The sequence below is a fragment of the Bicyclus anynana genome, unplaced genomic scaffold (assembly GCF_947172395.1).
Source record: "Bicyclus anynana unplaced genomic scaffold, ilBicAnyn1.1 scaffold_40, whole genome shotgun sequence".
NCBI lineage: Eukaryota > Metazoa > Arthropoda > Insecta > Lepidoptera > Nymphalidae > Bicyclus > Bicyclus anynana.
The window spans coordinates 39428-53496 of record NW_026441289.1 but is presented as its reverse complement, the minus strand read 5'-3'; the positions used below and the strand labels follow the sequence as shown (position 1 = coordinate 53496).

Below are 14069 nucleotides of genomic sequence, written 5' to 3'. Positions count from 1 at the left end.
TGAAATAAAAATTATATTTTATTTATAGAAACGCAAGCGAGCCTTTTACTATCACATTATGTGATATAATTGTCATTATATGTATATTGTATACGACGGAGATGCGACTAAATTCCACTTCTGATAACGGAGAGTGACTAAGTTTCAATTTCGATAACGGAGAAGCCGCAGCCTCAGAGTAGGTTCTAAGCTTTACGTGTCAAGGATGGCAGATACACAAAGTAACTTAGTGTTTAACTTACTAATACAGTTCTACACTTTACCTACAATATAGATCAAGTACAGCGCTGATACTATCAGATGTAAACCAAGATTAACTATCATATAGCAAGGAGTCAGCCATTAGCGGATCTCGGACTTGCAACCGATTCCAGTAGGGTTATAGACGTCTTTTACGGTAAACCAATACTCCCCCTTCTCCTGCTGGACTTGGCTCCCGGCTAATTAACTAATTAACTAACAATGGAATTTTCGGTCGGAATGGTAAATGATGTTGCAGGTGACAGTGAGGAAGGCCATATTGGACGGCGTGCGCGGGCTGCGCACGCACTTCGGCGCCGAGCTGCCCTCGCGCGAGCTGAGCGTGCTGTACGAGCAGCTCCTCGACCACCCCAAGTGCGAGGCGGGTAATTGCCTTCATTTCATCCACCATTTATTTATACTTTGAACTATGAAATTAATACAATTAAAAAAAAAACGTGTGTGTCAGCTCCGTCGCACGAATGGAGTTTATTACTCTTTCAGATCGACTGACTAAATAGGTGTACGTGTGGGTGCAGGTGACGAGCACCTTATATCGCAAGTCGTTCCCGCCAACCGATTGCTACCCCTCTCTAACTCCCTACTCTTTTCGGAAACAAGTCGCGCCAGCTAGTGTCCGCACGAGCCAACACGAGATCGAGCGACGTCATATCCGTTTCAGACTACTATTTCCAGGAATTATGACAGTTTTTTAAATTGTACATAAACTAGGGGTATGCTAATAGGTAAGCGTTTTTGTAAAAGTAACAGGGTATCTGCGATCATTACTTTCGGAGCTACAGGGATTTAAAGGGTTTGCGGCGCTGCCGGATTCCTGAAAAACACCCCATACAAAATGGTACGAATTAATGACGTCGGTGGTTCGGTAGATCGTTAGATTTGTATGGGCGTTCAAACAAAATTTAGATCTTTGTTATTTGTACGTTTATGTTTATAGTTCAAAAATATTGAAAAATGTCACATTTTCATCTAATTACGATAAAAGATTTTTAATAGATTTTGAAATTTTATAATCTTACTAGCGGACGCCCGCGACTTCGTCTGCGTAAAATTCGATGTCAATTTTACTACTACCCCCCTAACCTAACCTAACCTACCCTACCCCTACCATACCCCTACCCTATCACTACCCCAACCCTACCACTGCCCCGACCCTACCCCTACCCTACCCCTACCTTACCTATACCCTACCCCAATCCTACCCGTACCCTCCCCGTATCCCTTTCCTATCCCTTTCCTACCCCTATCCCACCCGTACCCCTATCTCACGCCTATCCTACCCCTACCCTGCCACTTCCCTATCCTACCCGTACCTCTACCCTACCACTACCCTACCTCTACCCCGACCCTACCACTACCCTAAACCCGGCCCTAAACCTACCCTACCCCTACACTACCCCTACGCTTCCCTACCCGTACCCTAACCTACCCTGTAACTTCTCTATCTTACTCCTACCCTTAGCAAAATCGGTCCAGTCCTTCGAGAGTGGTGGTATGACCAAGAGAAATAGAGACTTCTATGCTAATAATATAAAGAGGTAAAGTTCGTGTGGTTGTAGGAGGTAATCTCTGGATCTACTGGACCGATTTGGAAAATTGTTTTACCAATAGAAAGCTACGTTATTTGCGAGTGTCCAAGGCTATGTTTGATCCCCATATTCACACGGGAACGGGAACTACGTAAATGAAAGCGCCGGGCGTCATATAGTGGAATTTCTGCGTCTTTTAGAAATTTTGTATTATCTCCGAAACTATTTAAGTAATTAACATACTGTAAAGGGCAAATCTTATCTCCATAATACCCTTGTGATTATTAAATAATTTATTTTAATAAGGATTAAAGTTTAGTTGTATAAATAATGACGTAAACCTAAGTATATAAAATTAATAATTTTTAAAACACAAAAGGCCTTTTTTCTTCTATATATCAGCTAATATATAGAAGATAGATATATGATGTCGCGGACTTTTTTGTAGAACTTTTAAAGATACATAAAGTCTCCATATATTAATTTCAATTTTACACAATAGTTAAGGCAGCGCATGCGAATAAGTCTGTATAAGAGGATTTTCAGTCCGACCTGTATGACAAAAACTGTGATAACTCGGCTAATATATATGATACCAATATAAAATATAACCTATAGCACTCCCCGATAATGTAGCATTCTACTGGTGAAAGAATTTTTAAAATCGGACCAGTAGTTCCGAAGATTACCTCATTTAAAAAATGTGACAAACTTACAAACTTACAAACTTTACCTCTTTATAATATTAGTATAGATTTATTTTGTAAATATCCAGACAATCTTTGCTTTTTATGTATAAATGAGTTAACATTGACCTTATTTACCTGAATGTATCATAAAAATCAATATATTCAACCTAGTCATCATCCCCATTGGTATTGTTCCAGCGGCGCTGCAGTCGCTGGCGGCGAGCGCGTGGCGGGCGACGCGCGGCCCACCATCCTCGCGCTGTACGGCGCGGCGGGCGAAGCGCTCACTCCTGAGGCTTTCCAGGTATTCATTGCAGCTGGTTCTCAATGAAGACGAGCTTTTGTGACGTCACTCAGCGACATCGAAAGTTCCATCATTTTTGAAGTGAAACTTCTTTAGGCGCATGAGGGTAAAATTTTTACAGATGTAACGAGGTATGCAACGGAAGTGTTGAAAAAGAGAGAGAGAGCGATCGAGACCGATTGAGAGAGAGTGAGAAAGGGCGAACGTAGCATGAAGCATCTAGCCGTGGAGTGAGAGTAGGGAGCAAGTGAGAAAGATTGAGAGAAAAAGTGAGACAGAGCGAACGTCGTGTCACGCACAGTGCTATGGAGGGAGAGGTGGGAGAGAGCTATAGTGAGAAAGATCGAACGATAGAGAGAAATTGCGCAATGTAAATATTAAAGAAATAAATTGAAAAAATTAAATTTAAATTTAAACACTTTTTATATTTTAATGACAATTAAATTCCTAATCTCGGAAATCTGAAGTTCTAGATTTGTATAAATATAAACAACATTTATAAATTAGTTCGCCAAAGAAGTTTCACTTCTGACATGTGTACACAGTACGCACGCATTTTTTTTTCATCAAGAAGAAACTTTTCTTGAATAATATTGAAAATTACTCATGCGACATTTCGTGTCGTATTAACTCGAAAATATATTTGTTTTGTATTTTGTATTTTGAGCGGCTACGACACCGTCGTGTTCCGTACGCTCCATCTGATCCGTGGAGGCAAGTACCATATATATTCTATATTATATATTATAGTCGGTGCTAGCGTATACAGTGCGAGACAAAACATGCCATATAGTCCGCACTACTGCACAACAGTTTTAATTCCATGTAAATTTGCGTTTACGTCAACGCGATAGTAACAGTATGAAAATGTTGAAAACTCCCACTAGGCACACTGTACGCTACTAAATAATATTGTCTCTAATCGTTATAGAGCAAAACTCTCAAAACTTCAAGTTTTTTCAAGCAAAACTCGAAACAAAAAAAAAGTGTCTCCAATAACATTGAAGGCAGACACAGAAAACCCATACGATAATGGGGACTAAACATTTAACCCCTTACCGCATACGAAGCGTATATTAAAATCAGATTTTTTTAATCTACCTTTTACTCTTTTTGTAATGGTATGTATTTTTGTTAATCTACGTCAAAAATTAGTTGTCAATTTATTGAAGTATTTGTACTGCGTGGACAAAAGTTTAAGTGGCGTATGAATTTTATAATTGAAAAAAATACATTAAAGCGGTTAGTTAAAAATCTGAAATTTTTCAGAGGAGCTGTTTTAATAATTATGAATAAGAAATAAATAGGCTTTCTTCAATTTTTTCCGTTTTCTTTAGTTTTTAGAGCACGCATATTTATTGGTCATATATGGCTTCGTATGCATTAGAGCTAGCTTTATTTTCTTTACAGATACGTATAAATTCTTCTTGCTTTTATGGATCATCTAAGCATAAGTACTTTATTCCTGGTGATTTTAAGTGATAACGATCATTCTTCAGACTAAATCTGAATACCAACCAAACATTAAACCTAAATTAATTTTGGAGTAAATGCATACGAAGCCATTTATGAACAGATATTGTTCGACGAGTTCTAAAATAACATATAAAACAATTCTAATTATGACGTATTATTGTTTAAGGTACATAAAATGTATTTTCATAAAAAAAATATTTTATTTCCATCTCCTTCATAATTCATGCAATAAGGGGTTAAGTCTCGTCCTGCTCACACCTTAATAATTTCCCAATCGCGCCTTCTTACTCTTGATGTTATAATTTTTTTAATAGCCCGTCTCCGTATTCTTGTCTATGATCTGCTTATTATTTTTAATCTGTATGTAACTTTGTTCCAGAAAATTCTAGATTCGGAAGTGTCGCCGCGCTTCTACGAGCAGTACACGGCGCTGCGCGTGCGTGCGCTGGCGGGCACGGGCGCGGACGCTACTGACGCTACCGAGCACGCCGAGCACGCCGAGCACGCGGACGAGCGCGCGCTGCAGCACCGCGTGCGCTGCGGGCACGTGGACATGGACACGTGCGAGGCGGTGAGTGCCTTTGGTGTTGTACAGAGGGCCTAGTGGCAGTTTGATACTGTTACTATCGCGTTGACGTAAACGCGAATTTCTGAGGAATTGGAACAGCGCCGTCTATTGGCACTACTGTTTCAATTCCATATAAATTTGCGTTTACGTCAACGCGATAGTAACAGTATGAAGACATCGAAAACTCTCACTAGGCGCACAGAGGGCCTAGTGGTTGTTTGATACTGTTACTATCGCGTTAACGTAAACGCGAATTTCTAATCAATTAATCAATCTATGAAATCATTTATTTGCTAAAATGTGGTACATGTTTTGGTCTTAAAATTATTGAGTCACCTATACATTCAACTGATTACAGTATGCAAAATTTTTACAATTAAAATATTAATTTCAATAATTTAGCCTAATAACATATATTTGATGGGAAAAAACAAAAAAGTTATGCAAGCACGCATGCTTACTTGTACATAGCACAAGATGATAAAGCACCTTGACGATCCCATCACCTTGTTGTACGTACTTGTGTGTTTACTTGCCCATTCAATACCGCTTTGAATAGAAACGTGTAAACGCAGCACAAAACATAGATGGCGGCGTTTTTATTTTGTAGTAATGCCTACTAATAATTAACCTATCTCAACTTTTGTTTGCCATGTAAGTTTTTATAATTTATATAATTTAATAATTTTTTTATGTTAATTTCGTGCAGGGATAAAAATGTATTTCTTTAAAAATAAGGACTGCATAAAAATAATGTATACACGATACCTAAGTACACCCTTAAAGGCCGGACGGTATTTCCTATAACACACTGTATTTTTTTAAATGGCCATTGTATACCATATTTAAATCTTCACAATGAGCCCTTGAAATTAATACTCGTTGCAATATAGGAAAAAGAAAATCACGTCTCACAGTCGTTTTGTTAGTTTTTTTTTAACTTCACCTATCTATGAACACTTCGGTTATTAAGACAAATCTAACGATATCTTAATTGTGTAAATCCGTTCAGTGCTTTGGAAGATATGAGGTAATAAAGAATATACATACAAATACAAACATACATACAAGATACACGTGAAAAACACAACTCTTCTTAAAAGTAAAAAAACGCACAGTTGTGTCAAATGAAACACAAAGCTGCTAACAGATGGCGCTGCATCATTTTATATCGCGCTTCAAGAATTGTCATCCTATACCCGTGCATGTGTTAAATGAAACACAAAGCTGCCAACAGATGGCGCTGCATCATTTTATATCGCGCTTCAAGAATTGTCATCCTATACCCGTGCATGTGTTAAATGAAACACAAAGCTGCCAACAGATGGCGCTGCATCATTTTATATCGCGCTTCAAGAATTGTCATCCTATACTCGTGCATGTGTTAAATGAAACACAAAGCTGCCAACAGATGGCGCTGCATCATTTTATATCGCGCTTCAAGAATTGTCATCCTATACCCGTGCATGTGTTAAATGAAACACAAAGCTGCCAACAGATGGCGCTGCATCATTTTATATCGCGCTTCAAGAATTGTCATCCTATACTCGTGCATGTGTTAAATGAAACACAAAGCTGCCAACAGATGGCGCTGCATCATTTTATATCGCGCTTCAAGAATTGTCATCCTATACCCGTGCATGAATTAAATGAAACACAAAGCTGCCAACAGATGGCGCTGCATCATTTTATATCGCGCTTCAAGAATTGTTAACCAATACCTATAAGTTCTAAAATTAAATATTTTTAAGTTGAATTTAAATATCGCACAATTATTTTTGACACGGATACTATCGTTTTGATTTAGTATCCGTTAATTCCGTTAAGTTGTTATCTTACTTTATATATATAAGATAAGATAAAAAAGTCGTGTTTGTTACAACACTTATAACTCGAGACCTGCTGGACCGATTTTCATGGTTTTTGATTCGTTGGATTTGTCTCCGCCAAGAATAGCAGAATATATTTTAAAAACAAAAAAAACTCGACAATTAAATAAATAATTATGAAAGATGAATAATTTTCCATATGTATCTAAGTTTTCCATAAATGTTACATTGTTTAGTACCTGTCATACATTTGTTGTCCATCCTGTCAAATACTGTTTATGTAATGATTGACATTTATTTGGCGTTCATAAAGGGGAATGTCCACCAGCCCATACAACTTTGGCCCAAGAAACCCAGTTACGCCCCCCCATAAAAGTATATATACCGAAAATTTTCTTAGAAGTCTTATCACCAAAACAAACCCGTCTTGTCACTAAAATCACATATTTCACTTACGTTATACGTAATTTCTAAAGAACAAAGTGTCTAAATCCTTTATTATACGCATACAGTACGAATTACACCAAAAACTACACCGAATTTACGACTTATTCACATTTATTTTCTGAAAAACAAAATCACAACGAGATTAATTTGCACAGCTTAACTACGATTACGGCAATTTGACATTTCGTAACGCTAGATTGTCTATGAAAAGCAAGGATGGGTAAATAACATCGAGCGTTAACTTATCGATAAATGATAATGAATGATTCTTTAATAATTGATATGTTGTTAGTTTAAAGATGGGGAAAATGAAATATTTTATAATCATTTTATTTTAAAAAATAGTTTTTTAATAAAAATGTTATACAATACATATGCTCACGTTATTCTATAGCGTAAAAGATATCTTACGAATAGTAGCATTATTCAAACACTGGTATGGATAACATTATCTCAATACGATTTTTAATAAAAATCGTCAAATCAAGATTTTAACAAAAACTAGCAATGTAAATTTAATTTGCAAAATGCGCGCGATCAGCTGTTTTCCAAGAGGTCAAATAGGCAGGTCACGACTAATAGGTATCTATCTATACAAAGTCACAAACAAACTGCGCGACGTTGTATTGCCGACCGCCGCCGGTGCCGAGGAAAATAATTGCTATCTCTCTCTAACCTAAGCCGCGCGGCGTGGTTAATAGGTATTTTCAAAATATTGAAACTTTAGGTCCTTTCGCTAGACGCTACGCTATTTTTTCTTTAGTTCGTGTTCGGCGGTCTGTTGACAAACAAACCAAAATTCAAAAACCTTTGTGTATGTTCTACGTTATGTTAGTAGTGATTTTCTGTAACGAATACTCATACAATTGTGTCGTTTGTATTGTGTGTGTTTGTGTGTGTTGACTGAGAAGTCTTGAAATGCTTAGATCAAATCAATTCAGTACTCATGAATATTGTACCTACTATGACGACAGAACGTCTCGTAAACGAGAAACAACCTGAAGTAAGTTAATTACCTGTACCTAGTTAAAAACTTGTAAAGTATAAAAAATAGGTATTAGATAGGTAAGTGTAGCCAGCCGATTTGCTGTCGATGCGTACGTACCTACTCGTACGTACACAGTAGATTGCGGAGCGTTGTTATCGCATTGTTAGCTGTACATTGCGTGCTCAAAATTTTCAAAATCTGAATTTTCTCATTTCCCACATAATTGTTATTTAAAATATCGTTGTGGAAACTAAATTTAACCTCTTCACGCAGTTTTCGGTATCATGTCCCTTACACCCAGTATGTACGTGGATACGTGCACACTTTTTTGAAGTATAAGCAAATCTTGGACGTTAGTACGTCCCCAAAAGATTAAAGAAAGAGACGGCCGCGTGGTGCAGTGGGTAGTGACCCTGCTTTTTGCATCCACGGCTGTGGGTTCGATTCCCACAATTGGAAAATATTTGTGTGATGAGCATGAGTGTATATAAGTATTTATATGTAGTATATAATTGTATATTAATACTATAATATCAACTATCTTAGCACCCATAACACAAGCTACTCTGTATGCTTACTTTGGGGCTAGATAGTGATGTGTATTGTTTAAGTATATTTATAATAATAATAAAAAAAGATTACCCCATTTCTTAACCACGCGTACCCATAGGCATAAACCGTGCACCGTTCACCGTTTGTGACACGTGATATTTAATTACTTAAAATGCACACAACCGACAAACGTTACTATACGTTCCCTTTTAAGATAACGTAGTATAGTAACGGATGTTTTAGTTTAGGTATTTCAGTTATAACGATACCTACTTGATATCGTTCCGATGCCCGCCGTTAACTTCTGTTACAGAAGGTGGGAGAATTAAAATAGTATTTCCACTGTACACAAATTTATTCGATAACAATTTCAGCATAGCTTCCGCTATAATGTTAATATTACACGCTGATGGTAGTATATCAATGAATCTGCTAAACAACCCTCTATTTTATAATATTTGCAAAGTTAGTGTCTACTGTTGGTAGCACGAATATGTTAACAATACAAGTACGTTTTAATAATAGTTCCGGAGTATTATTATACAAACCAAACGTTATAATTCTATCTAAAATACATTAATAATCAAAAGATATTTATAGCGATCGTAAATTAATATTAAAATATCGAAACACAAAGTTGAGAAATTAAATACAAACTAAATCATAACGTGACGTCATAGTTGTCAAGAGTAAAATAACCAATGATGAATTTATATCATGTAAAATAAATAATTATATTTATATCAATAATTAATAATAACCTCTCCACTGTTCGGATTGATAATCATTGTTACTTAATTAAATTTAACTATAATAACCGGAAGTCATAAAAGTATGAAATGAAATGACGCTACTATACGCTAGGCGGCGACACTTATCTATACGAAATAGGCGGGAAGCAGGTACTATTTGTAACATTCGGCCATCCTGAAGAAGCCGTGTCCCACGGCGTTCTGGTAACACTCTGGTATCTCCCACTGCACCATCAGTTATCTGGAAAGAACAGAATCCAGCAGTAATTTGAAACTGACAAGGTTTTGATCAATATACATAATCGAAGTGCTATCATAAAGCCTAATTCGTTTCTGGTAATTATGTTCATGGGTCACTTAGACTTCAAACCCAAACAATAAGTATATTGTGCTATCTATATGAAAGAAATTCAGAAATTATGATAAAACAAAAACATCGCTATTAGTACTTCCAGACAGGTACCTAATCTGGAAATACTTATTTTACTATAAAATCACATATTTGAATTTTATCTGCATATTAGTTACTAGGTCATTCCGACTTCAATAAATATGAATCACTAAGATAACTTGATTAATCAAAATAACTCGGACCAAAATCAAAATCAAAATCTAAAATCATTTATTTCAAGTAGGCTCAGTTTACAAGCACTTTTGACACGACAGTAGACTATTTGTAAAGATTCTACCACCGGTTCGGAAGGCAGGTTCTGCTGAGAAGATACCGGCAAGAAACTCTACAGTTGCTCTTTTGAAAAAGTCATAGAGTATTATAATTTACAATTGATAACAATTACAATTTCTTATAGTTTTATTTCCTGTGTGAAGTGGAAGCTGACCCAATGGCCTCCAAGCGCTTTTATCTTTATAGGAACTCATCAATGTTGTAGTAACCTCGACTAAGTAAATGTTTTTTAACACATTGCTTAAAGCTATGCATTGGCAGGTCCATCACAGTTTTGGGGATCTTGTTATAGAAGAGTACACCCAAACCTACAAACGATTTTTTTTTTACTCTTTTGAGACGATATGCAGAAATAACTAACTTATGCCCGTGTCTAGTAAGACGTGGGTTTAAATCTACTTTTCGTTTGGAATTCGTTCGTTCAATTTAGGTAAGCACACAAATACTTAGGTATTTCACACAGACAAAAACGTGTGTCACACAGACCCATGTCACACAGACGCAGGTCACACAGACGCAGGTCACACAGACGTAGGTCACACAGACGCAGGTCACACAGACGCAGGTCACACAGACGCAGGTCACACAGACACAGGTCACACAGACGCAGGTCACACAGACTTAGGTCACAAAGTCGTATATCATACAGACATATAGTAAAAGGTAAGCCATAGTCGAATATATAGATATAGACAGACGTGAGTCGCATAGGAGTGAATCACTGACGAGTGCCACATAAGACAGGAACCGAATCACATATATCGCCACTTATGCATAAGTCACATAGAGAGAATCTTACAATAATATTGTTTCAATTGTGCGTTTTTTTTTATTTAGAACTGTGAAAATCAATGTTAATTCTCGACTACCGTATATGAGGACATCTGTAACTTCATTTTCCTCCCTATCTACCAGAACAATCTGCAAATACGTAGAACTATTAATCTTGTTAATATTACAAGAATATAATTTAATATCTGTACTTATTCACTACCACATTCTATCAATAGACGAACTTTGAATTAAATTAATTGAATCTGTAAACTGCATCCCATAAGGTCTTAGCCCCCACACATTATAGTACAAATTTTATACGTACCGACCTATCTCATGTTACGCTTTAGAAATCTCTTATGATTAGATTTTAGTATATAAGTACATTTATATTGTAGTTTTCCCAAAAAACATATGTTTCCAAAATCAGTAATTCTATGTATATCTATAATAATAATATGTGGGTACGAAACACCATTTTCATTACAGACATATTTTTGTTGATATAGCTATTGTTCCGTTTATTGTGTAGGTCTTGCTCTTGTACCTACATTAGGTGGCTGTAGTTCGCGGGTTGGACAAACTGACATTCAAACATTTTTATGACTGAACATTATGATGAGCTTACTGGAATAAGGAGTATTAATTCCTCGTGTGAAATAGAAAAGTGTATCGTCTCACGTTTTTCCACTATCGGACATAATAACTACTATTTACTCGAGCCATCTGTGATCGTTTAAATTTACACACACCTGGCCATTAGCATACATAAAGTTCTATAGCATTCAATATAACCCTGATTTACCATTCTTCAACAAACTGTTAAATTACGGATAGTGGAAGCTTTACTCCATTATTATAAAGTAACTAGCTGACCCAACCAATGTTGCTTTGCTTTAGAAGTTTTACTACTAATCACCCTTATCGTTTAAGGGTATCAAAAATGTATAACAACCTTTTCTCGGACCTACCTAATATTATCTACATATAAAACTTAATCAGAACCGGTCAAACTATTTTGGAGGATTATAGCAACTAATCATATTATGATAATTTTATATGTAAAGCTAATCCAAATTATATTATTTATTTACCCATTAACTTTTAATCTTTTGATAGTATATAGTGAACTGAAAATTGTAACAGGAATACCCTGACTAAAACATATTTTGTAAGAATAATCAATTGATACAGTTAGCACCATAGTGTAAATGGTTCCCTAGTATTTACAAAAGGCCCCTTAATGATGTAGACACATATAGTATTCAAATAAATAATTAGAACTCCCTTTAACTTTAGGCATACGATAACTTTCCATAAGCGCATGGTACACAATACTGCATGTATTTTTTTAATATAAGAAAAAGTAAATCTTTATATTTTTTTCACTTATTTAAAACCTGTGGTATTAAGTACTTAAATATGATATTTTTGCAACTACTACTAAATGTTAAGTTTTAGCTTAATTAATCGGTCTCAGTATAGTTTTCTTATTTAAGCAGTTATTTTAACTAATATAATAGTTTTGTGTATAGGTGCGATGAAAGTTGTAATTTTCGTATTGAATTTGAAACTAGATGGCCCTGAGCTACAGTAAGATGCGGTAACTTTGGTGTGTTACTTAACCTAAACTAAATGTTGAATTGTGATTAAGGGCTCTTATGTTCAGGGTATAATGCTTATCATTTCTCATCGCGAAAAGAAGACGACTCTGTTCAGTTAGAGTTAGCCGTATACCACTGTATTCTAATTAGAGAGCCAGCTTGAATTGTCAATTTTCTTTCTTTCCTGAATCCTGAATAGCTAGCCACCCTTAAGCTAGGAGTAAACGAGGTAATAAATTATATTAGAACTAAAATAGCCCATTGAGCAATTGATAAGTACAGACAAACCCTAAGAGCAGATTTTATTATTTATCAAATCTACATCAGCTAAATCCTCGAATTATATGATAGAACTCTTCTTCAGAAGTTACTTCAATAAAGTACGCGATAGGCATACCTAATTATCACGTCTTGGCTAGTACCTACTGATTCTAATTTACTATAGCGCTATTAATGAACTCTGTAAACGCTTTACTGTCATAAACGTCAACACCAAGTAATATCAAGTATTTAATTTTTCTAATTTTAAATGCTTTGAGATGTCCTGTCTGACTGTAATAAAAACTGGATAAACTGAATTCTGAACTAATACTATAATTATGATTAGTTACGATAAGTTGTTATATTTCATGAACAGTTTAATATGGGAGTATTTTGTAGGGTGATATAATAAGCAATAACATTTAATAGCTAATTGTGCAACCTACCGTACAAGTAATTCAATCAATAATATTAAACAATCTTTCTTTGCCCGCGGTTATTTAACACTTTTATGGAATACTTTACGAGACTCTTTTGATATTGGTGTATGTTAATTTGGTTGTTTTAGGTAACATGGCGTTATGAACGGGATATTATTTATTTTTACTTGGCAGTTGGATGGATCTAAACATAAAAAGGTTTTTTCTAATATTTGATATATTATATGCTGTTTTTTTTACTGTTTGTGAAAGAGCTCTATTCACTTGTCAACTTCGCCAAGGAGAGCTATAATTTACCCAATTAGCTAAACAGAACTTTGTACAAAATGCCTGTTTACTTTTTATTATTACTCAAACAAATCAATAAAATGTAGCTTTGGTAAGAAGTCATACATTTAAAATAAATCAACTAAGGTTATAAACAGTTTTCTTGCTAGAAACTATTATACGACTGCAAGACTTTTGTACAGGACAAGATTACTAATAGGTATTTGAATCAGTGACTAGTTGTACCAGCAACTTGATCATTTACTGCCTTCTATAAAATGTATAACAGTATAATAATCATTACAAACTTTAACTTTCACGTATCACTACTTGAACACATCACGAGTACTTTATCCATATACCTGCATGTCTCGTCACATAGACATATGTAACCTATACCTACTACTCCACTCTAATATTTACTAGTGAGCACCTTCAAAACTTTTCATAACAATGGGCGATTTTTACTATTTTTCTGGCAGTATACTCAATTTACTTGTCGTACCGATGTATTATGTAATTTTATATGCACGCGGCACACCAATGGCGAGGCGTTTGTATAAGCGCAAAAAAAAGTTAACGATATAAAAGTATACATAGCTGGACTAACCTGGACCGTATGTGTTTGCTGCCGCGGAGTTTA

The 14069-nt window shown here is 35.6% G+C and overlaps 1 protein-coding gene across 1 annotated transcript in view; it reads left to right on the top strand.

Moving 5' to 3' along the window:
* The first annotated feature begins 480 nt into the window (after positions 1 to 480).
* The window catches only part of LOC128199845 (uncharacterized), a 30390-nt gene continuing 16801 nt past the window's right edge, over positions 481 to 14069 (top strand). Inside the window, exons 1-3 of the mRNA XM_052891024.1 lie at positions 481 to 626; positions 2678 to 2783; positions 4639 to 4830. Coding sequence (XP_052746984.1) covers positions 481 to 626; positions 2678 to 2783; positions 4639 to 4830 — 444 coding nt within the window. The remainder of the gene's footprint in view (positions 627 to 2677; positions 2784 to 4638; positions 4831 to 14069) is intronic.